The sequence below is a fragment of the Myotis nattereri genome, assembly GCF_964212035.1.
Source record: "Myotis nattereri genome assembly, chromosome: 5".
In the NCBI taxonomy this organism is placed as follows: Eukaryota; Metazoa; Chordata; class Mammalia; order Chiroptera; family Vespertilionidae; genus Myotis; species Myotis nattereri.
Window position 1 is genome coordinate 13,046,203 of NC_138080.1, and position 24,332 is coordinate 13,070,534.

The 24,332-nt window shown below is 43.7% G+C and overlaps 1 protein-coding gene across 1 annotated transcript in view; it reads right to left on the reverse strand.

The window, feature by feature from the left end:
- DOCK5 (dedicator of cytokinesis 5) overlaps window positions 1-24,332 on the reverse strand; it is a gene marked incomplete at its 5' end in the record, with an annotated part of 172,525 nt that overhangs the window by 105,913 nt on the left and 42,280 nt on the right. Inside the window, 6 exons of the mRNA XM_081091307.1 lie at window positions 1,110-1,191; window positions 2,225-2,382; window positions 4,522-4,657; window positions 7,415-7,563; window positions 19,946-20,042; window positions 22,073-22,128. Of these exons, the coding sequence (XP_080947433.1) occupies window positions 1,110-1,191; window positions 2,225-2,382; window positions 4,522-4,657; window positions 7,415-7,563; window positions 19,946-20,042; window positions 22,073-22,128 (678 nt within the window). The remainder of the gene's footprint in view (window positions 1-1,109; window positions 1,192-2,224; window positions 2,383-4,521; window positions 4,658-7,414; window positions 7,564-19,945; window positions 20,043-22,072; window positions 22,129-24,332) is intronic.

Below are 24,332 nucleotides of genomic sequence, written 5' to 3' on the forward strand. Positions count from 1 at the left end.
TTGCCTGAGCTGTAACCTGGTTCTGAAATGCTGAGGAAATGCTAGTGCCCCTGATGAGCACTGCCCACACCCTTCAAGTTCTTGCTTAAAAGGCTCCATCCCAGAGTTCTGCCTGATACACCTTTTATTTTTTTAAATGACAACCCTCCCCCAGCCCAGAAACACCCGATCCCTCCAAAACACTTAACACATTGCAGACGGATCACAAGAATTCCTGCTTCATATTACACAGTGTTTTACAACTATCATACTTTAAAAAGATATTAGCTTGTAAGAATATGTAATAACTTCAAAATGCAATGGGTATTTAATTTTAAAGCATGCCTTTAACACTTATATAAAACGTTTTTTGTACTCGTTCAATAGAAACTTATCTGGCCACTGGGTAAAGCTAGCAATAAAACTACTGGTCCACAATGTGTTAAGATTGCTAACATTCTACAGGATTTACTCATTTATTTTATTACTTAGAGGCCCGGTGCACAAAATTCGTGCACTGGAGGGGTGTCCCTCAGCCCAGCCGGCACCCTCTCCAATCTGGGACCCCTCGGGGGATATCCGACTCCCCGGGGAAGCCATGGGGAGCAGCAGTGGGGACCCGCCCCCCCCCCCCCCCCCCGGCAGGGTTGAGGGAACTCCGGGGAAGCCGTGAGGAGCAGAAGCTGGGACCTGCCCCCTGGTGGGGCTGCGGGAACTGTGGCAGCAAGCGGGCGCACAGAGCAGCCGGCCCCACCCTCCATCTTGTGTGTGCCACCATCTTGTGACAGCATTACAGTGTGAGGGTTAATTTGCATATTGCCTCTAAATTATATAGGATTGCCTATTACTGTCTTTCCCATTTGGACAAAAGCTTCTTGAGCAAACATTTTTCTGATGTGTTCACTGATGTATCTCAAGTGCCCTGATACTCAGTGCCAGCATCGAATAGGTGCTTGACAAGTATTTGTTGAACAAATGAGTGGGTTATTCCTGCTAGGGGGATTATGATGACTTTTGTTTGATAACCTGCATTTTCACTGTTTCAAGTTTTAATGTTTTTCATATACCAATCATGTGCATCCACTAATATCATAAAAAAAGACAATGATTAAACAGAAGGTAGGACTTACAGTGAAAACCGCCTGAAGGTTATTAAGCTTCTCGATTTCCTTGGGCATCCCGTTACTGCCCCAACGAATTAGGTAGTTCTCACTGGTGAAGGAGAAAAAACTGATTCTTAACAAGAAGTTAACTGGGCTTGGAGCTGCCCACAGTATAGACTGGCAGGGTAAAAGCAAGGCCCAGAAAAGCTGTTAAATTCGTCAGGCGGGTGTGAATGGAGCCTCCTGCAGCCCAGCCCCACAGGCACACCCTGTGTGGATCGGGGACAAGCAATGCTCAAGATGGACAGACACAGCAGATTCCATCTGGGACCTTTCTTCCACCTCAAATTCTGTCTAAACATTTCAGCTTTGCTGAATCAAGGATATCATTTTATGATATTCACTCTAAAGCCTTCCCCTGGAAAACATATCACAACTCTCAAATACAATTTCTATTTCAGAAATAAACAATCTGTTTTTAATTACTTTTAACCATCTTCTTCAAAATACATCTTAGCTGCTCAGCAGTAATGGCACTGTAGGGCCAAACAAAGCCTATTATCATTCCCACTAGTCACTAAAAATATTGTATAGACTTTATTAGGGCAGTTGTAGGTTCACAGAAAAGTTGAGCAGAAAGTACAAATTTCCCATATACCCCCTGCCCTACCCATGCACAGCCTCCCCACTATCCATGCCCCCACCAGAGTAGTGCATCTGTTACAGTCGACGACCCTACATGGATGGACACATCAATTATCACCCAGAGTTTACATTAGGGCTCACTCTTCGTGGTGCACATTCTATGAGTTTGGACAAACGTATAATGACATGTATCCACCTCTGTGCTCGGCAGATTCAGCCTTCCCCACACCTCCCCTATTATTTTTGAGCTCTTTGTTCCCGTCTCTGTGTTCTGATGAGTTTTCCGTGATTTCTAAGACCCAGGGAGTCCACAAACTGTTATTGCACTATTTCAGCAGCCAGACAAAAGGCTTTTAGCCCAAAGGATTTTATTTTCTTCTGCCCAGAAATCCTTCCCACCCTTTTCTGTCTTCCCCTCTCAAACCTAACCTCAGACAGGGTAGGTGAAGGCTGGATATTTTTGTGAGGTGGGCAGCTGATGGCTGGGTCTCTATTACCTGATGAACGTGGACTGGTCGGGGTCATAGAGGGCCATGAACAACTCTGCATCTTCCCCAATGTTGCACACAAAGTTCTTGAAGTTAACATAGAGGCCGTAGGTGTGGAAGGTATTGAAGTTGGACTGTCCCCGCAAGTCCAGGTTCTGCAGGAGTGACTAAACACAGAGTACAAGAGAGGAAAGCATCTTGTTTTCAGCAAATGGGAAATATTGGCAAATGCGCCCGGCCGGCATGGCTCAGTGGTTGAGCTTTGACTTATGAACCAGGAAGTCTCTGTCCAATTACCAGTCAGGGCACATGCCTGGGTTGTGGGCTCAATGCCCAGTCGGGGGTGTGAAGGAGGCAGCCAATCAATGATTCTCTCTCCTCATTGATGTTTCTATCTCTCTCTCCCTCCCCTCCTCTCTGACATCAATAAAAATATGTATTAAAAAAATTGGCAAATGGGGGACAAGCAGCTCGTCCTGTATGGCTCAGTGGTTGGCCCATGAATGAAGACGTCACCAATTTGATTCCCCATCAGGGAACATGCCAGGCAGGGTTGCAGCTCAATTCTCAAGGGGGACATGCAGGAGGCAGCCGATCAATGATGTTTCTCTCTCATTGATGTTTCTATCTCTCTCCCTTCATCTCTCTCTAAAAATCAATAAAAACATTTTTTTTTTTACATGGGGATAAGTTTGGCTCAGTGGATAGAGTGTCAACCTGCGGACTGAAGGGTCCCAGGTTCGATTCTAGTCAAGAGCACATGTCCAGGTTGTCGGCTCAATCCCCAGTAGGAGGCGTTCAGGAGGCAGCCAGTCAATGATTCTCTCTCATCACTGATGTTTCCCTCTCTCCCTCTGAAATAAATTTAAAAAAAGGAGGACAAATATAATTACCACCCAAGAAGAGAAACTACGAAAGTGGACAAATAATCAAGTGAGCAAAATATAATCATTATTTACATAATCAAGACTGTCCCGTTCAGAGCCTTGAACCCAAGTAATTGAATAGCTGCCAAAAGGTGATAATTCATGATTTTAGTAGCTTCAAGAAGTTCTCATCTCTCACAATCACTTCTGGATGAACCTCAAAGGCATAAAAATAACAATCATTATCCTTCTTTTGGGGAATAACTCTCACTGCAAATAAGAGATTCCACTGGGAAGCTTCACCCTCAGGCACAATTAACCATTAAATCCAGAAACACAATTAACGTATTATCACCACTGTGCTAAAGAAATAAAACCTATAAACTAAGAAAATAAAAGAGCCCGAACTGGTTTGGCTGTGGATAGAGCTCGGCCTGTGGAATCAAGGGTCCCAGGTTCGATTCCGGTCACGGGCATGTACCTTGGTTGCGGGCATATCCCCAGTTGGGAGTGTGCAGGAGGCAGCTGATCAATGTTTCTCTCTCATCGATGTTTCTAACATCTATCCCTCTCCCTTCCTCTCTGTAAAAAGTCAATAAAATATATTTCCAAAAAAAAGAAAAGAAAAACAGAAATTTCTACTTATTATAACAGAAAGACTGCAAGACCTTATACCTAAATATCAATATGGTTAGGCAGGCATAAGGCAGGTGAATAACATTTCTCTTTTTCTGTACCTTTCTAACTTTTAGTTAATGTCCAATTACTACTTTCAAAATCTTTCAAACACTTTATTTCTTAATATTGTTTAAATTATTTTGAAAATTGTAATACATGCACTAAATATAGAAGGTTACAAGGTAAAAAGGCTCCCTTCCACCCAGCTCTTTCCCAGAGGTATCCATTAATTACCAATTTCTTGTCTATTATTCCAGAGTTAGTCAACACATAAGCAAGCACAAATGTATGTAATTTTTTAAATTGATTTTAGAGAGGAGGAAGGGAGAGGGAGAAACATGGATGCAAGAGTGAACATCAATCAGTTGCCTCCTGCATGTGCCCCAACTGGGGATAGAACCTGCATCCTGGGAATGTACCCTGACTGGGAATCAAACCTTCCACTTTTCAGTGTATGGGACAGTGCTCCAACCAAGGGAGCCACACTGGCCAGGGCTGCATATTCTTTTTTGAAACACAAATAATAGTATTTCATATACAGTTTTGCATCTTGCTCTTTTTTATTTAATATATAGTTTTGCAATCTTTCCTCATTAGAACATACCTATAGCTGCGTCATTCTTTCTGTTACATTTAAAATGAGGGCATAACTGGTTTTCTGAACATTTTTACCTTGTGGTCAACAACTCCCTTTCTCTCATTAAAAGCAAAAGCAAAAATGGAACCTCAGTGGCCAAAACCGGAATAGTTGAGGAAGATTACCTTTTCTTCTTGAATCCTTTCCTCAATCCTTTTTGAGGCCATTTCATGCACCTTGAAGAGGGCAATCGTGCTGGTTTCATCTGGGTCCAAGATGTTTCCATTGTCATCTCGCACGACCAGATCTAACCCAAGCATTCTAGAAAGAAAGGAGTGGTCAGCTAGTCCTCAAAAGAAAGACTCCTTCCTGAAGAGCCCTCATGAGAGAGCCAGGAGTCATGGTGAGGAAGCATGGATGCTGGACAAGTCAAGAACAGCTCACTGGCTTGTCTCCTTTCAATTCCTGTCTACATGCCATATCACAATGTTAAAAAACTTACGATAATACTAGAGGCCCGGTGCACAAATTCGTGCATGGGTGGGGTCCGACCTGCCTGCCCTGATCGGGGCTGGGCTGGCTGGGGGGAGGGGCTACAAGAGGTTGGCCAGCCGGCCCCACCCCTGATTGGGGTTGGGGGGGGGGCGGGGCTGATCGGGGGCTGGGCCATCCGGGAGTAGGAGCCATGGGAGGTTGACTGCCTGCCCCGCCCCAGATTGGGCCAGTTAGCTGACCGCTGTGTGCGTCATAGTGACCAGATGTTCCGGTCATTCCAGTCACTTGGCTTTTATATATATAGATTAACCAAAATCATATAATGATTTGCAAAATAATTTGGTCCACATAACCTCACCAGCAAAGGCAAAATTGGCACTGACCCAATTCCTCTGACCAATGCTTCCTCCCTGTGTATTCTGCTGTTTGACATAGGAATCATGAAAAGCCACTGCATAAGTATTGGGGCCTGCCCTGCCACCCTTCCAGGTGCAGGCTTGGGGGACAGTACTAATTCAAGACTGTGTTAAAGGAGATCAATGAAGTAAGGCCTGGCTACTGGTATCTCCTGACCCATTTCAGAGCGTGGGCCCTGGTATCAATCAGACCAGGATTTGAATCTTGGCTCTCATACTTGCTAGCAAGGTGGCTCTGCGTAATTTAGGTAATTTTGCAAAGCTCTGATTTCCTGTGAATATTCCCCACCCTTCAGGGTTCTTGGGAGAATTTAATGAGATAATGCATGTAAAGCACGAAACAGTATCTAGTGTATAGTGTACACTCAATAAGCGTTAGCTTTTATTGTGGCAACTGGCACAAGAAAACACCTGACTGAGTTAAGATGTAATTCTGAGTAATGCACAGGAAGAGAGGGAGCTATATGGCCTGTGCATGGCACAGTCCCAGCAGGGCCCTCATGTCCAATGTGCACACAGAAGTACAAGAAATTGTACTCAGTCCCAAGAAGTGGGGGCTGTGGTGGAAACCAGATACTGCTATCTGAATGCCCAGTGTACATTCCAGGCACGGGCAATTTGGGACTAGGAGTGTCCAAACAGCAAGAAAACTCAGGGATAATAGTGAAATGTGCCAACTCTTTGGGAAGAAAGCAAAAATGCCTCATTTTCCTCCTCCGTGTTCTATAGCATCTCCATCAACTGATTTCATCTGGCAGATTCCTTTCCATGGCAGCCAGACCCACAGGCCACCCAGACTCATGAGCAAGGGGCCTCAGTGGCTGCTCAGAGACTGGATCATGCTGCATTGACGGAACAGCTTCATTACTTGAGCTGCTTCCAAGCACTGGAATGGGAAGGCAGGCCTGTTCTGCTGTTTGTAGGAGGTTAGCATCTATGCCAGAGATCAGGGTCTCCCAGGCCAATGCCCAAAACTACAGTGGCAGCATATGTGCAAGGGGGCAGATGCCTTATGTCACCTTTGCTGATTTTTAAGTTCCCTGGCATTCATGATTGGCAAAGCAACCCCGGTGGTTATAGTCCTGTGGATAGACAAGGGACGAGGGTGGGAACTGTTAATTCTTAACCCTAAGAAAGGAGCATTAGACATAAAATAGAAAACTCTTGGGTTCAACTTAAGCTTTCCCACTTATATCTTTATGCCTTGGAAGCAAATCACTTAAACTTACTTGGTCTGTTTCTTTAACCATAAAACTGGAATAGCAGCTACAACCAGGTAATACATGTGAAGTGTACATGGGAGAGATTTCATAAATAATGTCTGAGTCTGAATCTTGTATGCTATGTTCACTCTAGCCATTTCTGAATCCAGCTGTCAAAGTCTACAACATTTAAATGACTCGGACAATTTTAACAGGCCTTTGAAACATTTCCCAGAGTCATGAAGTTGAAGAAGTAAGGCAAAAAAAAAAAAATCATATATGCACAAGTTGAACACATTTAAAAAATGAGGCTAAATATCAAATCAATCATCAATAAAAACAAAATGAAGAACCAAACCCAGTCTTTTAAAAAGAGCCAGTCAGGAGGGATAAACCCTAGGTCATCATAAATTTGATGAATTGACTAAATTTCTCATTTTCTAAAAGGCAGTACTAGAACCTACATATCTGCCTGAGCTAATCAGATAAGGAAGGAAGTGATTAATTCTTTAGAACTTATTGGAGTTACAATCAACAGGCTAAAAACATGCTTTAACTGGCAAAAACATGCTAAAAACTGGCAAAGCTGGTTTGCATGCACTTCTGGTTAGGGGAATATGGAGAGAGATTGAGTCTGGTACTGACATAAAATCCAATGTTAAAATATAAACAGAGACAGTCCAAAAATGTCGCTTCAGCCCCGTTCAGTCTGTCATTAAAATTCGAGCCCCCTTCTCCACCTCTCCATCATCTCCCTGAGATCAGAGACCCAGCACAGGGTCTGGTCCATGAAGGGCACCTGCCAGTTTTCTTTTCAACAGAATCAGATGTTTTCCAAGACAAAAAGAGAGCAGTAAGCATTGCTCTTGGGCAGCTCCCAGGTCAAAAGCTCGGGGTGAGCTGTGTGCTTAGCATGAATGTGTCCACCTTTGTCCAAGTTCTCAGTGAAGTCAGCCCTGGCTTACCTGTTCCCGTGATCGATTTTGGCTGTGACCTTCTTCTTGAGCTCTGCCAGCTCGTCCTTGGGGAGTGTTCCAGACAGGATTTGGGACCGCCACTCGATCAGGCTGTACGTCATCTGCTGCAGCCGGCGGAAGAGACTGACCTTGTTGTTCTAGGACAGGAAAATGAGGTGGAGAAAGAGACCCCCACAAAAAAAAGGTGTGATAAAGGATGGAAACGTCTTTTCACCATTTGACTATTTTCTTTATAAGGTGCTATTTAACCAGGTACCTGTGCCATACAGTAAGCCATGCACTGTGAGGGGATGGCCTTGCCCTGAGCCAGTCCCACTCCTTTCCCAGTAGAACTTTAGGAACAGATGAGCAATTGTAAGGTCAACGTAGCTGCATTTTACACCAATCTCTACCTCAAAAATCTACGCTCCTTCCATGCAGAGCTATGTCCATTTCTCCTGCGTGCTCCAGACCCTTTAACGATACTTCTATTTGGAACCATTTTCTCCTCTCCCCTACACTTACTCCCTGCTCATCCCTACTCACTCACACACTACACCCTCCATCAACTGCTAATTCTTACTTGTTAGGCCTCAACTTAGAAGTTAGAAGTCTCTTCCTCGAAACCCTAACTCTGAGTTCACTGTCCCTCTCCCAGCTCCTGGAATTAAGTCCTGTCACAGCATCAGAACCCCAGCCTTGGCTGGCTTAGCTTGCTCTCTGCTTACATGGAAGTGCCTACAGGGCAAGGAGCTTGCCACTGCCAATTTTTGCATCCCTAGGAGCTGGCACAGAGCAGGCGCTGTATAAAGGGTACAGTGTGAGGGAATTATGGATGGAGAAAGAACTGTCATTTCAGAATGTAAAATGTTATTTTAAAATCCCCATAAAACTGGTAGACCATCCAGAAAATTGTGAGCTGTAGAAAAAAATTAACCATTATCCTGGGCTTCAGTCAGAACTGCCTGTAACTGAACTAACTTAACTTATGACCAACTAATCATCTGTACTCCAATCATTTTAAGAGTCAAATACTTTATGTCGAGCCATATGACCTTAGTCCTATCTAAATGATTGGTTGATTCATTATATTTTTTAAAGGTCAAGAGCACCTACATGTGCTGGAAATAAAATTCTAGCCACATTCTAGAGGGCAAAAGACAGCAATAAATAAGTAAACTATATACATTTATATATATACTATTTACATATGTAATATATATAATATTAATATATACATATATACAAAAGATAATTTCAGACTATGAATAGTACAAGAAGCATCATGCTAAGTGAAATAAGAAATAGGACAAGAACCATATAATTTCACTCATGTGGTATATGAAACAGAAAGCAACAGAAGAACAAACAAATTCATAGACACGACAATAGAACGGTGGTGGACCAGAGGGGAAGTGAGATGAGGAAGGATAAAGACAGTAAAGGGGATCAAATACATAGTGACGGGAGATCAGACTTTGGGTGGAAAACACACAATGCAATCTACAGATGATGTATTACCGGAATTGTATACCTAAAACTTATGCAATGTTATTAACCAATGCCACCCCAATAAAGTAAATTTAAAAAGGTGCAAGAAGGAAAATAAATAAAGATATGATAGGGTGTACATGGGGAAAGGGGCCCCTATACAGAGATGGGCCAGGGAAAAATGCTTTGTGTATCATTTCTGAAATATGCCTTTTAAATAAAAACCTGTATAATTCAACATACCCCATGCATACTGTAATAACACTTCTTTTTTTTTTTATAGGTGAAAAGTCATGATATGTATATATAACCATACACTTCTAAAATTATAGAAAGTATTATCTGCTATAAAAACAATGCCAGCCTGGTCTGTGTGGCTCAGTGGTTGAGCATCACAATTGATTCCAGGTCAGGGCACAGGCTCGGGGTTGCAGGCTCGAGCTCCAGTGGGGGTGTGCAGGAGGCAGCCAATCAAGGATTCTCTCTCATTACTGATGTTCTTTTTAAATCCTCCCTAATATTTTTCCATTGATTTTTAGAGAGAGTGGAAGAGAGAGGGAAAGATAGAGAGAAGTGAGAAAGGTTGCCTCCTGCAAGTGCCCTGACCAGGGCCCAGGCCAGGGAGGAGCCTGCAACCGAGGTAAGTGCCCTTGATCGGAATCGAACCTGGGACCCTTTGGTCCACAGACCAACGCTCTATCCACTAAGCCAAACTGGCTAGGGCTCATTATTGATGTTTCTATCTCTTTCTCCCTCTCCCTTTCTCTCTGAAATCATAAAAAAATACGTATTTTTGAAATGCCAATCCACACACACACACACACACACACACACACACACAGAACAGAACAGCACATCCTGTTCTGGGTGATGTCCTTCCACAATAATCCCAGGGGCAGCTGCTACAGAAGGTATCGACTAGAATCAGTGCAGCAAACATCCACGATACTCCTGAACAAAGAGTAGACGTGAGGGAGGAGGCCTCCGCCTACAAGTGGGGACAGTGGGAGGCAGCAGTGAGATTAGCAGAGTGTGAGAAAGGCCCGAAAAGAAAGTCAAAGTTCTGTAAGAACACGAGGGAGAGACAACGCGTTTATCGGTGACTGTAATCTGCTCTATTAACACCGCTGATCTGAAAAACACAGGCTGCGAAGACTGCTTAAAATGTTGATACTCACTGCACGTTAGGCTTTTGGCATTTTCTGAACTGCCTCTTTCTCATCAGCTGGTCTTTTGAAAGCATAAGAATGAGACTTTTAATTCTCATTTTGAATGAGCAAAGGTAAAATTTGTTTTGTTTTGTTTTGTTTTCTGTAAATTCTATAAAAAATGTTTCCATCTCGTCCTTCAAACTGGAAAACGGAGGGAGAAATGAAGCTAAATAAAATTTGCTTTCAAAGCTGCTGGGCAAAAAGGAGATCTTTTTTTTTTCTTTTCTTATTTGCAATCTATTTGTCTGTTCCCCGCTAGGATTTTTGAAATGCTTTCTCAATTTAATTAAGCTGTTAGGTCCCATAATGTGGTCAAGAAAGGGCTCGAAGTCCCAGGGGAGCCCCTAGGAGCGACAGCTCTTTGCAAACACACTCACCAGTCTTGGTCTCAATTACACTAGACGTTATCCAAGGCAACTTAATTATTGCCTGTCCATGTCAGCCTTGCTTGCCAAGTTCTCCTCCAAAGAAGGATGAGACAGCCATTCTTCTATGACTCACTCTGCCAAATTCGTTCTGATCGAGCAGGCTGGAGCACACCAAAGCACACAATTCCCCCTCTACTTTAAGGAAATGGATTTTGTTGCCACACTCCTCAGATTGTTCTACTAGTAAGTTGGCTGTTCTGAGCCACAGCTGGCCCCTGACACTTTATGGATTCCTGGGGCAGCGTATGAGGGCAGGTGAGGAGAAAATCGGGTGCCCCCACAAAACCATGAGACAAGGACCCGTGAGTCTCCATGTGCTTTCCAGTCTTGCCCCAACCTCCTGTCCCCTTTTCTAATCTTGCACAGCCCAAGTTGCCTGGCACAATACCTTCCCTGGTACCTCTAGCCCTCTCTCATCTCCACCTTTTCTTCACTAGCAGCCACTGTCACAAAATTAGGAGGGCAGGACATTTATTATAACTAGAGGCCTGATGCACGAAATTCGTGCAAGGGGATTGGCCCTCGCAGCCCTGGCTTCGTCCAGAAGGTCTTCCAGAAGGACGTCCGGTCTAATTAGCATATTATGCTTTTATTATTATACATTTCTTTGATCCTATCTGCAAAAGTCATCACAATCCTGGGACTGAGGAGGGACTCAAAAACAAATCTGGACAACTCAAATGTAAAATGCCACTCCGGTTTCAATTTGAGGATCACCTCCACCAAACAGAGATATCTATATATTTTTTTCTACCAGACAGTAAGATATTCCTGCATTTGTTTCAAGTTTTACCCTCTTTTCCACTAAGAGATCTCGGAGGTCTTATTTTTACATTTTGATTCTGGATGCCTATCTACCTTTATTTTGTGTGGAGGGGGTTAGGTGGAGGTGGAAGTGGGTATAAGGGGATGAATGGTAATGGGGAAAAAAATAAAATAATTTTTGTAAAAAGTTATTGTTTTATAGGGTAATTATATACCTAAATCTAATTTTGCAAAATTTTATGTTTGTCAAGGATCACATATTGATCATTAATGATAATATTCCTATGAGCTGCAACAAATGTTGTTTACTGTGTACAGTTTATTGGACATCAATACCATAATTATTTTTTTTAAAAAGACCTTCAAAATTATTTTAATATAAAAGGAAACTAATTGTGACATGAAAATGCACATTACATACGTGGTTAGAAGTTAATGATAACTGACTGTTTTTGTCAAATTGCTATAAATAGGGAAACTGGAGCTTCTCTTAAATTTGGAGGCATATTCAAAATGACAGAATTATTTTATAGGCTATTTAACAGCAAGCTTTCTTTAGAGAAGCATATTATGTAGGTATCAGCCATGGGATTGCAAATGTATTTATTTTTAACGGTTATGTAGATACATAGTTATTAAAATGGACATGCCTAGTACAAAAAGTACTGTGTAGTGATAAAATAAATCGATAAGGGAAAACAACTTTGCCTTCAATGATGGCAGGAATACAGAGGGTGAGAACTGAGTACTTTAGGAACTCTGGGGTCACTGAGTCAACAGCACTGCCTCACGGGGGTCAGAAACCTGGGTTCAATGCTCCCCTTTCCTAAACAATGCAGACCACGGTCCAAAAGCGGGTCTCTGTTCCTCCCATCGCCCTCTGCAGAAGAACCACCAACCTTTCCTGTTCCATGGGATTTTAGGGTTTAGAGGCAAAGTATTTAACTGAATGTATGGGGACCTGATTTCTATCTCTAAGTCTACCATTAACTTCCCAAGTGACTTTGGGCAAATTATTCTCCCTGACACACCCACCTGTAAAACCAAGGGACGGGCAGGAAGACCCCTTCCTTCCCTTGGAGAAGTGCCTTCAAGTCTAAGATGGAGACAGTAAACTCATGTCCTCCGCCGATGGGATGCCTGCTGATGCCCTCACACACTCAGAGGCTCTACATTCCATTTCACCTGCACAGAGCGCTCTGCAATTCACCTCACACCTCCAGAGCAACTGCATTCCTGGGGTCCCCACGGTGTCTTGCTCCTGTGTCCTGGGCTGCACTGACTCTTCCTCTGGGAGGAAGGGAACCCACAGGCCTCTGTCACACTCTTGCTGGCCATTCTAGTACCTTCCCCTCTCAGCTAAAGGCTTTGGCTGATTAGCAAAGGCTTAATTTTTAGGTTATTGTTTTTTTGTTAATCCTCGCGGGAAGATATTTTTTCCATTGATTTTAGAGAGAGTGGGAGGGAGGGGGGAAGAGGAGAGAAGACAGAGAGAGAAACATCGATGTGAAAGAGAGCCACATCAATTGGTTGCATCCCTCACATGCCCCAGGTGGGCCAGGGAACCTGAAATCCAGGTACATGCCCTTGACTAGAATCAAACCCAAGACCCTTTGGTTTTTGGGCCAATGCTCAAATCCCTGAGCATGCTGGCCAGGGCAAGGCTTGATTTTTAAAGAAAAGATTCCAGTAAAGGACAAGTTTTGCCTCTGGAAGTAGTACAAGAAATCCTGAAAGACAGGCACCGAAGTCGGAGAAAAACCGCAACTAGAAAAACACCCAGAACTCTGTCCCTGCCCTGTCCCGATCACTGCCCTTGCCTCTCTGAGAGCTAGCATGATGTGGAGCTTGCAACTCACAGATGAAATTGTCTGACAACAGGAAGAAGTTGGTACGGGAATTTCTGTCCTTAGTAATAAGCAACCAAACGCTGGTTTCAAACTATGAGACCAGCTTAATTACACTTCAGAGCCCATGTTCCAGAAGCCAGTACCCAGCACCAGTTAAAAAAGATTAGACCCAAGTAGCTTTAATCTGCCTGGATACGCAATGATGAGAAGAAAGGGCGATTCACTGTATGGGGCAAGTTCCCTCCCCCAGCCCCCTCAGTTATGGGCACTTGTTCTACTCCAGAATTTTAGAGAACTAGAGACTAGCACAAGGTTTTATTTTGCCGGCACATTTTAAAATTAAATTTATTGGGGTGACATTGGTCAACATGCACAGACAGGTTTCAGAGGTGGGTCTCTATGTTACAAGATCTGTATATTGCATTATGTGCCCACCACCCAAAGTCAAATCTTCTCCCGTCACCACATATCAGGACCCCCTTCACCCCAATCCTCTTTCCTATGGCAACCACCACACTGCTGTTTGTGTTCATGAGTTTCAGCTTTATATCCCACATATGAGTGAAATCATATAGTTCTTAGCTTTTTCTGACTGACATTTCATTTAGCATAATGTTCTCAAGGTCCAACCATGTTGTTACAAATGGCACTATTTCATCCTTTCTTATAGCCGAGTAGTACTCCATTGTGTATATGGACCACATCTTCTTTATCCAGTCCTCTATCACGGGACACTGGTTGTTTCCATATCTTGGCCACTGTGAATAATGCTACAATGAACATACAGGTGCATATACTTTGTGAATACATGATTTTGAGGTTTTTGGGTATATACCCAGGAGAGGAATTGCTGGGTCATATGAAAACTCTTTCTCAAATTATTTTGCTAGCACATTTTAAATGAAAGGAGATCAGTCCTTAGTATAAACTTCATTTTAATAGTTAAATTTACTTAATTCAAAATATATATTAACCACATCCTACCTCGGGCTCTTATATTTTTTTGCCTTTTTTCTTCCAAGGGCCATTTGGATATTTATAAAATCATTCATGGGCCATACAAAATTATCAACTTAAAAATTAGCCTGCTATATTTGGTTATTTATTTATTTATTTATTTATTTATTTATTTATTACAGAGAGGAAGGGTAAAGGAGAGATAGAAACATCAATGATAAGAGAGAATCACTGATGGACTGCCTCCTGCATGCCCCACAACCTGGCTATGTGCCCTCACTAGGAATCGAACTGTAATCTCCTGGTTCATGGGTTGACTCTCAACCACTGAGCTACATAGGCCAGGCATGGTCAAGCATGTAATTAACTCACCCCTAATGCCTTGGCAGGGCCTAATATGGCCCTTGGGCAGGATGTTCCCCATTCCTTAAGGAGATGGGATTCGATTCCTCTCCCAATCTTATATGGACAAAACGTCCTGGCTGACCAAAACTCAACAAACCATTTCTCCAACTGGAAGATGGGAGCAGCACCGAGCTAATTCTCAGGGTGAGATGTTGTAGAGCATGTGTATGACATCCAAAACATCTCCATTTCCAGGAGTCCCTCTTTCAAAAGTTCCTACCCCAATCTCCCCCAAAGTAAACTCCAACATGTCAGTTTTCAAGACCTGATTTTTAGTTGAGAAAGTATAATGTTATGAGGTAGGATGCAGGGTTGTGTGTATTCAGAAAGTATAACTGGATTGTTATGGAAAAGGTAAACTTAGGTATTACATCAACCCAATCGTGTCTAAATCAATGCAGAGGCGTCTGCCCTTCTAGTGGGGGGAACTCACATGAAGCAGGAATGTGCCGCTAGAAAGAAAAGAAGGCAAGTCCAGCTCGTTGGCTCTCCTTTCCAGGGCGGGCAAAACTGCAAAATCCCGAGAGGCAGCAGAGAAAAATGGATTGTGTACTTCAAGCCATCCACCTGAACCAGTTAGATCCCTATAGGGCTGGAAGGGAGCTCACCTCTTCAACCCCAAGCTGGAGGGCCCCCTTAACGGACCTCAGGGCTAAATCCCACAGTGCCATCCGTTCTAACCCGGGTCATCGTTAATCAGCGCGTTTGTGAAGCAGTGCTGTCAGGGGGTAATCAGGCTGCCCCATTTTAAAGACAGGTGCCAGGCACTGTCCCAGAAGTTCTACACAGATTATCCTACTGAATTCTTACAGCAAATTTGCAAGGCCTGTGCAATATGTAATTACCACCTGAAGTGAGGAAATTAACATAGGAGGTCAAAGGACTCGTCTCAGGCTATGGGCTCATCCAGTGGCAGAGCCTGAACCCAAAGCCTGCCTTCAGAACCTGCGTTCTCTCTGTTGCGGTTGGTTTGTTGCGGTAACTGTTACTGGGTTCGCTCCTTTTTGTGAATATAAAAGTACGTGCCAAGCAAGGGAGCAAGCCAGAATTAAGAACTGGCCTCCTGCCTGACACCAGTGTCCACAGCCTTGCCATTTCACAGGCTACCACCTCCTCCTTCACAGTTTCCTTCTTTCCTGATCAACTACTAAAAGCACATGCAGTAAAACAGGATCCAGCCGAGGCTGAGCAGCAGTGCAGGCCTGGCGCCTGGGAAACGGCTGCAAGTCTGCACTTTGCATTCCTTTCTGAAATGACCTGTGCCTCCTGCACTTGAACCTGAAAGAAGGAGGCTCCCTATCTATGGAGAGAAACAGCCTGGTCACTGAGTGCTCAAGGTCACTCCGCCTAAGACGATAACACATGGGGAGGAAGTGGCCTTGGATAAAGGCAGTGTGCACAAGGAAGCTTCAGAGTCTCCAAGTCAGACCAGAGGGACACGGGCCAAGGCTGCCCAGCAGGAGGGCCGCCAGAGCCGCTCCTGTTTCCAGCAACAGCAGCATCAAGGGTCATGTGCTCACGCTGCAGAGTCCTTGGTCTGCCTATACAATGACTTTGCAGGCATCACGTCTTTTCATACCTCAAACTCTATGGAGTCAACAAGGCAGATTTTATATCACTTTTACCTAAGAGCAAAATCCAGCAGACAACTGAGGACCTTGAGGGGCCTGCCCAAGACCAAAAGGCCAGTTAGGGCAAGGCCTGGAAGAGAAACCAAGCTTCCCAATTTCTAGTCCTGTGTCTGTCCCCTACAGCTTGGCCAACCAGGATAAATGGGAAAAATAATACTAATGTAACAAAGAAGAACAAAAGGAAGATGGGGTTCCTTGGTTAATGGCGGATGGACCTTTCTTCTTTCTATTTTGATGAATGGGTTCCTCTCATTTCAGCATAAGAACTCCCCTCCCTTTCAAAAATATTTGTAGTTATTTCACAAGATTACAGGATAGCTGCTAAAAGCGAATCACAGCTGTTCAGGTGACTCTCTAAAAGTGAATCTCTCCTGTCCAGCACAACTGCCCCTGTTTACACGGTGAGGCCGAATCTGGTTAATGGAACTCATCTTCCTCTCAGGTAAGACTCTGGGTCTACAACAAGCATGTCAAACTTGCGGGCCGCAATGAATATTTCTGCGGCCCAGCCAATATAACGGTATGTAAGAAACATTTTAATAAAAAATTCGTAACTTGATTTTTACAGTACCCTGTTATACATAATTATTAATAACGAACTACAATATTCACTAATGACTGATCACTATAATCGTGTTGCATTCATTTCCCTTACTTGCCTACGTGCAGGGGCACCATTTCTCTCCACTAATACTAGCAGTGAATATTTTAGCAGCCAATTGCTATGTAGTCTTGGACTGACTTGTGTGGTGTGCGCAACAGGAAATATTTCACTTTCGGAGAACAAGAGAAATAGGTTTATTTGCATTACGCTTATTCATTTGTGCAGTTATTCAGTGTCTGGTAAGTTAATGTTCAAGAAAAAATATTAATTTTTATTAAAATGTTCTATTATGTTAACGACTAGAGGCCCAATGCACATATTTGTACACAGGTGGGGTCCGGCTGGCTGTCCCGATGGGGGGTGGGTAGTCAGGGGGGTCCAGCCGGGGGAAGGGGCCGTGGGCGGTTGGCCAGCCAGCCGGCTTCCCAGTTGAACTCCCAGTCAAGGGGACAATTTGCTTATTAGCCTTTTATTATATAGCATTACTCATTTATTTCAGCCCTTTGTATTCAGCATGTCTCTATCGAAATAAACCTATGTTTCTATGAAAATTAAAACTTTTGTTTTTTGGCAACCCACATAAACCTAAACCTTGTTTATTTGGCCCGTGTTAGCCTTTGAGTTTGACATGCTTGGTCTACATCAATTCCTTGTGAACTTAGACCTGGAACAGAACTAGGCAATGTGGAGGTTCTAAGGTACCACAGGTTGGAGGCAAACAGAATGCACGGCTCATCATCTGTGACAGGAAATGCACGAGAGAAATAAGTAATGATATAGATGAGAAAAATCTGTCTTTATCATTACCTAGGCTGAAGGAACTCACGCACAGAATCAGAACACAGAAACACGGAAAAAAGTGTGCGCGGTGGGGGGAGGAGGGGGTTGGTGGTGGTAAAAACTACAGATTTTGGTTCCTTTACTTTTTCCCAGTGAAGCATAATATTTGAGGTTTTCCATTTGACACACAAATTTTTGAGAAAGAAGTTTAGAAATTCTGTCTAAAGTGAACCATCAATGTTTAGGAAGGAACAAGGGAAAAACAGAGAAAGCCATGATTTATAACAAAACCATTTGAAGTGGATTATTTTTTTAAAATATATTTTTATTGACTTCATAGAGGAAGGGAGAGGAAGAGAGAGATAGAAACATCAATGATGATAGAGAACCACGGACCAGCTGCCTCCTGCACGCCCCCGCACTGGGGACTGAGTCCACAACGCAGACATGTGCCCTGACCGGGAATCGAACTGTGACCTCCTGGTTCATAGGTCCACGCTCAACCACTGACCCATGCTGGCTGGGGGAAGTAGATTATTTCTTAATGGTGATCGCACATCAAAAGCAGAAGCAGACTGCTCAACCCTATCAGTTGTTTAAGGTTCCCACAATGAATGTATTTTAGTCAACCAATAGCAGCTGTAAGACATTTTTAAAATATTCCCAAAGAACAAAATAATTATTTTAATAGATGTCAAAATTATGATGAAAAATGTGTTACCCTCTGACAGGAGATGGATTTTTTTTAAAACTTAGAACCCAATTCTGTTATTAAATAGAGGTACACCCACATAAAAAATCCCAAACCTGAGCTCACTGCCATTTAAGTGCTAAGGGATTTGGACGCCCAAATATATGAATCGTACTTCTTCCTCCCTGATTCTCATTTCAATTCAAGAGTAGACTTGGCACAATTACCTGTGGACGTGTGGAGGTCAGAGATAATAAACTCAGCACAAGAGCTGTGTTTTAGCAAGAGGAAAAGTCTACCACATTCACCCTTGTACATTCCACCTTCAAAAAAAGCCTTTTCTCTGGTACTTACTTTCTAATATGTTTCACCACTCACTGATTTCCAGAAACTCTATGTTAAGGAGCTAACTGATGTCTACATCATTTCTCATTCATCAAACTTGTTCCATCCACCACTAACCAATCAATTAACCAGAACTAGAGAGTGTTTTCAGTAGAAATATAAGATGATGGACGTAGGCCAAAGGGCTTACTAAAACAGCATCTCTATTCTCCTGGGGCTTGTGATTTAAGGATGTACAGGTTAGCTCTCTCCTCAATGAAACATAAAAGATCAAAATATCACTTTCATTACAAGGCAGTATGCCCGAAGGACCAGATGATGGGTTCAGCTGTAAGTGCTCCTATAGTTCAGAAGGAAACGTATGGATTAGTGTCTTTAGAAGACAGATTATGAAGAAGAAAGGGCTTAAACTTGGCTTTGAGAGATGGACAGGCAGAGAAAAATCTTGTGCTTTTCCACCAAAGGGGTTGGTGATTTCTGCTGCTGTGATCCACCCTGGGAAACAACAGGAACTCTTAGAATTACGCCAGGGTGAGTTTTTGATTATTGTCTCTTCATGGTTGAGAGTGATGTGCTCCCAATAACTTATAAGATTGGCTTTTGAGAGTCAAAATGAAGAATCAAAACATGACTGAAAAACAACCTAGATTTTAAAAAAAGCCAAATGAAGGCAGGAGAATGACCCCCAGGCCATCTAGGGGAGTGTGGTCCCTTGCTGAACTCATTTACAGAGAACAAGAGAAGCACGTTTCCAGGAATTCCGGCCAGCCAGGGAAGGCTGAAGATGCCTCCAGAGACAAGACCTAGCAATGCTTATCCACGAGGCCACTGGGAAAGAAGGAACTTTAGAAAACAGTGTTTGTATATTTTGATGTCATGAAAAGCACATCCTAAAGTGGATACAGGTATAAGCTTGCTGCTGACGGACTTTGAACATTCTTGGCCTCTTGCAAGATAGCTGTCCCTAGTGTTCACTACATGCAGAGGTTAACAGAATGGCCCAGTTTCCTCACTGATAAGCTGGTCATAATTGCACCTACTTCATAGGAGCCTTGTAGGATGAATAATAGTTCCTGGGACTTAGGACTACGCAAGTGTTTGCAGTTGTTATCCTCATTACTTTACCATCGGCCTGGTGTCAGCGGAGAAAAGACTGAACTAATGATTATATCCACTTCCTCCACCCCCATATCACCAATGACCCTACTCTAGGGAATGGGCACCTGCTGGTTATCAACCATTGCACGGTCCGGGCAAGATGCACCCAATCCCCACAGACTAACACGTGGCTGGCCCCCTGTAGAGGACGGCTTTGCAGCAGGACAGACAGGCTGAGAGCCCAGGAATAACGCCACCGGCTCCGACCCCAGGGGAAAACTCACCACGTAGAGCTTCCGCCAGATGACAGCCCATTCTCGCAGCGTGGCCGTGAGCTCCTGCACCAGCGGGAGCTCCCCGGGAATCACGGTTTCATTCTGCCTAAAGAGAACCAGACAAATGCCCACATTATTCCGAGCTGACTGTCACTGCTCTTCTGGACAGATGTCAGAGTCCCCAGAGCTCAGAGATGGAAATGGGGCTGGTTGGGCTTGAAACAAAGCAAAACTTGCCCACTGTGGGGAGGTTTGTGTAGGAAACTGTCATACCTAAACATCTGAGAAAAGAGAAGGAGCAGAGAACACTGCAGTTCTTAAAATGAACTCATCTTCTAGCAAAGCAATGGACTCCTAGCCCAGCCTCAACCTCTCCATTTTGCATCTATCTCTATGGGAGCCTCAATCACTGAGCCAGGCTGTCTCCAGCGATTACCGGGAAGGGAAGTCAAAATCCAGTATTCTGGCTGTGTCTGCCAAGCATCCGCTTCTGTAGGGAGGGTGGATGGAGAAGCGCACGCACAGGGGCCTGGGGCCTGTAACCTCACACAGACTGCTGGCGGGCAGCAGGGAGTGCTGTTTTCTGGAATGGGACTAGGTTCTCTTCTCATCTGCTGCCTTACAGCACAGAAAATGTATCCGTACCAAACTCCTCTGACTCACAGGGGACTTAGGACAAGGTAGGCCTGACATTCAGTCACATAAATCCTCTCTGGCATTTTTATGATTAGCAAACAGAGAAAAGGAGAGAGTGAGAGCAAGCAAACGAGTGGGGATTTGTGGTAGGTTTGTGAGACTTAAATAAAAATACAGGATGCCAGCCGAAACCGGTTTGGCTCAGTGCATGGAGCGTCGGCCTGCGGGCTGGAGGGTCCCGGGTTTGATTCCAGTTGGGGGCGTGTGCCTGGGTTGTGGGCACATCCCCAGTGGGGGATGTGCGGGAGGCAGCTGATCGATGTTTCTCTCTCATCTATGTTTCTGACTCTCTGTCCCTCTCCCTTCCTCTCTGTGGAAAATCAATAAAATATATTAAAAAAAAATACAGGATGCCAATGTTTGAATTTCAGATTGATTCAATTACTTTTTTTAGCATGTCTCATGAAATATCTGGAACACACTATAAAAATTTACTGTTGTTACCCGAATCTCAGATTTACTGAGCATCCTGCATTTTACATGGCAACTCCAATTAGAGGGAGTGCCCTCCACCCCTCCTTTGCACCCACAGGGCTGTAGCAATGACACAGGAGGTTGCGCAGGAGTGGCCCTCTGGGAATAAGATTGTCCAGGAGGGCAGGGTGTCCAGATTCAGCTTCTGAGGAGTCCAGTGTATTTGGACATGTCTCCACCTCTTGTCTCTAATACAAGGAGGCAGAATTTATGACTGAGAATGTTTGGCAGCCTTGAGTCTATGGCCCATTCTACTCAGTATCAGCCCTGGGACCCGTCTGCCTCCGGGCACTCCTGGTTCCCTCAACTCCCCTGCTGTGGGCTCACCAACTACCTGGCCTCTCCCCCACTTCAGGCTGGGTGTCTCACTCCTCATAACTGCCAGAGGCAGGAATTTCCAGAACAAACAGAAAGGTGAACAAGAAAATAGCTGAACATGAAGTTTACTGTAGAGCACGTTCATGCACGTTATTTCATAATTTCTCATCAAGCTCGTGACCCACATTGGCCAGATTTGTTTCCCAAGCCCGCAGTGGCCTGAGGCTGGCGGACTTGTCCAAGATTCAGGGCTGACTAGTGCAGGTGTTAGCTTGCTCATCTGTCTCCCAGAGTTCCCAAAAGGGGTCTCAGAGATTATCAGCAAAGGAGTGTCAAACGTTAACATGTTAACATGTGTGCACACATGCGCATGCAATCGGTGAACAGGCAGTGCAAGGTGAAGGTAAAGACCCCCTATTCTTTCAACGCCTGTCTTTTCTGTCCTTGGGAAGGATTCCAGGGAGGAACAATTATAAGAACAGAAGACAGAATAAACAATTGTGTCAGGAAAATGTGTTTATTTATTTCTCTCATCTGAGAAGTCGAATTAATGAGTCGAGAGAAATCATGTACTAGTTCATGAGGCATTCTGCAATGATAATTTTACACCTTTATCATTTTTTAGAGTCTTCCCCAAATGGAACTTACCCTCGGTCTTCCACAGTTGCCTCTTTCAAATGGATATACGTCTCAGGGAAAATACCCTACAGAGAGAAGAACTTTGGTTACATGGCCATAGAAATCTCAGCCCGGAGGAAGGCACAGACGGCAGCGAGAATGAATGGAGGGGCGGGAGGACTCCTGGACAGTAGCTGCCGTTTGCAGCCGGGCGTGCAGGGCAGCAATCACAGTGAGGCTACCTAAGTGAAATCACGGCTGAAACACTGAAAAGGCATCAATGAAGACTTGGCTTCAGAGAGTTTAAGATAAATGCTTCGTAAATGAACAGGGAAACCTGCCCAGGTGAGCTCAGAGCGGCAGTAGTGGAGAGGATTTTAACAGTGAGATCCTAAATCCCATCAGACCCTACCTGCCATGAGATGATCCCCTCTAAAGGATTTCACATAATTAGTAAGATGGAGGGCTTTGTATGTCGTGGCCCATAACATTATTGTAATCTTCCGAAGTGATTCCGCTCAGCACTTTCACTTTAACCAAATGTGCCCCAAATCAATTAGTGCTGGTTATCTGGTTATTTTTAGCACTTCCCAGTCTCAAATTGCTCTCCGTTCTACACACTTAGGAGGCAGTTCTACACCAGTATTGTGGCACTGCCCAGGGGAAAACTAAAGCCCACAAAGGCCTAAAAGAAGGGCTAGAAGCTGGTCAGTGGAAACCGAAGAAATGAAGATCAGATCGAAGCAACAGGAAGTGAGCCATGAATGTCTGTTTCCTTCCATAGCAAAAGCTGCTGTTGTTTAACTGTGAGATACGCTCATCAATAAACAGAGACTGCCATCTGGAGCGGGCATTGTGGTTCTTTGTTTTATGGTATTTTGCATGCCGGGCCAGGAGAAGTAAGAGAAGAACCTGTTTAACAGGCACCAGGGCTCCACTGCTCTTAGCCCCGTGTCTACAAAAGTAAGTGTGGCCCATCCCATGGCACGGGTGGCTCACCACAAATGTGGCAGAGGGACATCTTGCTGTCTGGTGGACTGGGTCAAAGAGTCCTGTGTACCCAGAGATCCTCAATCCATTCAGAGACAGAAAACGAGTGAACTTCAACCGGCGTCGGTTGTGTGTCTAATTGTGTGTCTAATAACTTTATGGTATGTATATTTTACAATAAAAATCTGTCCAGAACTCATTAAGAAAGTAGAGTACTGGATAAGGATGAACCACTTGAAGTAGTAGTTATAAAGAGCCATATATGGAGGTTAAATTAAGATGTAACATTGCTAGTTCCAAGGACTACCCTTGCAGAAGATTTTTCAGATCAAGAAGGTAAAGGACCAATTGCAATTCTCATGTATTCATAATCTGATAACTAGTTTCCTCTTAATAACTGGGAGAAGTCCAGGATAGAAGCATTTATAATAGAAACAAACACTGACTCATGTTGTGACACTCATTCGTTATATTGGGTCGACAGGTACGATGGTTTTCATAGTAAGAGAATATTTATTTTGTTGTATTACCATCACAATGTTATTTGTAGGCATCTTCCACTACGACAGCGTAAGTCCACTGATGGACAGTTAATTGCTCAGATAAACCAGAGGCTTGTAGAACTTGTCCGATGCAATTACGACACACTATAGACCTGGGTAACATAGTTCTGATTTACAGCCCATCTCTCATTGTTGCTTTTCCTTTCTCAGTGTAAACTACTCACTTAAATGTAAAAAAAAAAAAAAGATTCTCCAGACACTGTCCTTACCCACACTTTCACAATCCTGCCAGGATCAATATCTGTTTCTACAAGGTCTGGTTTCTTCAATTTGTGAAACCACAGCTCATTTTATCACCACTCTAAATGGCCATGTCTGCTTGTAAATGATACCAAAAATTTCCATTAAAATTACAGGCCTTTCAAATAGCGTTCCCCTAAGACTGGCAAACGAAGAAGAAAACAACATTAGGAGGCATTTCAAATAGATGTCTTAATGAAGGGGTGTCAAAAGTTGAGCATAATTCATGACAACTGACTTTAAATCCCCTGTTTTCCCTGTTTTCCCTGGATCTCCCCACAAGGAAGGTATTTCAACTTAACAACCAATGAACAAATGCACAGCCTTTGTGTGTCCTATCATGCTGTTGAATCACAAAGTTTAATGATCAAGAACGAAGAAAAGCCCTTCCTGAAATAATCCTCCTATAGTGTGAGATTTAAAGTTTAAAGAGGGTTTTAAGAAAATACATTAAAACCACCTTCAGAACTTGTCCTTTAGATCCTAGAGTGGCACCC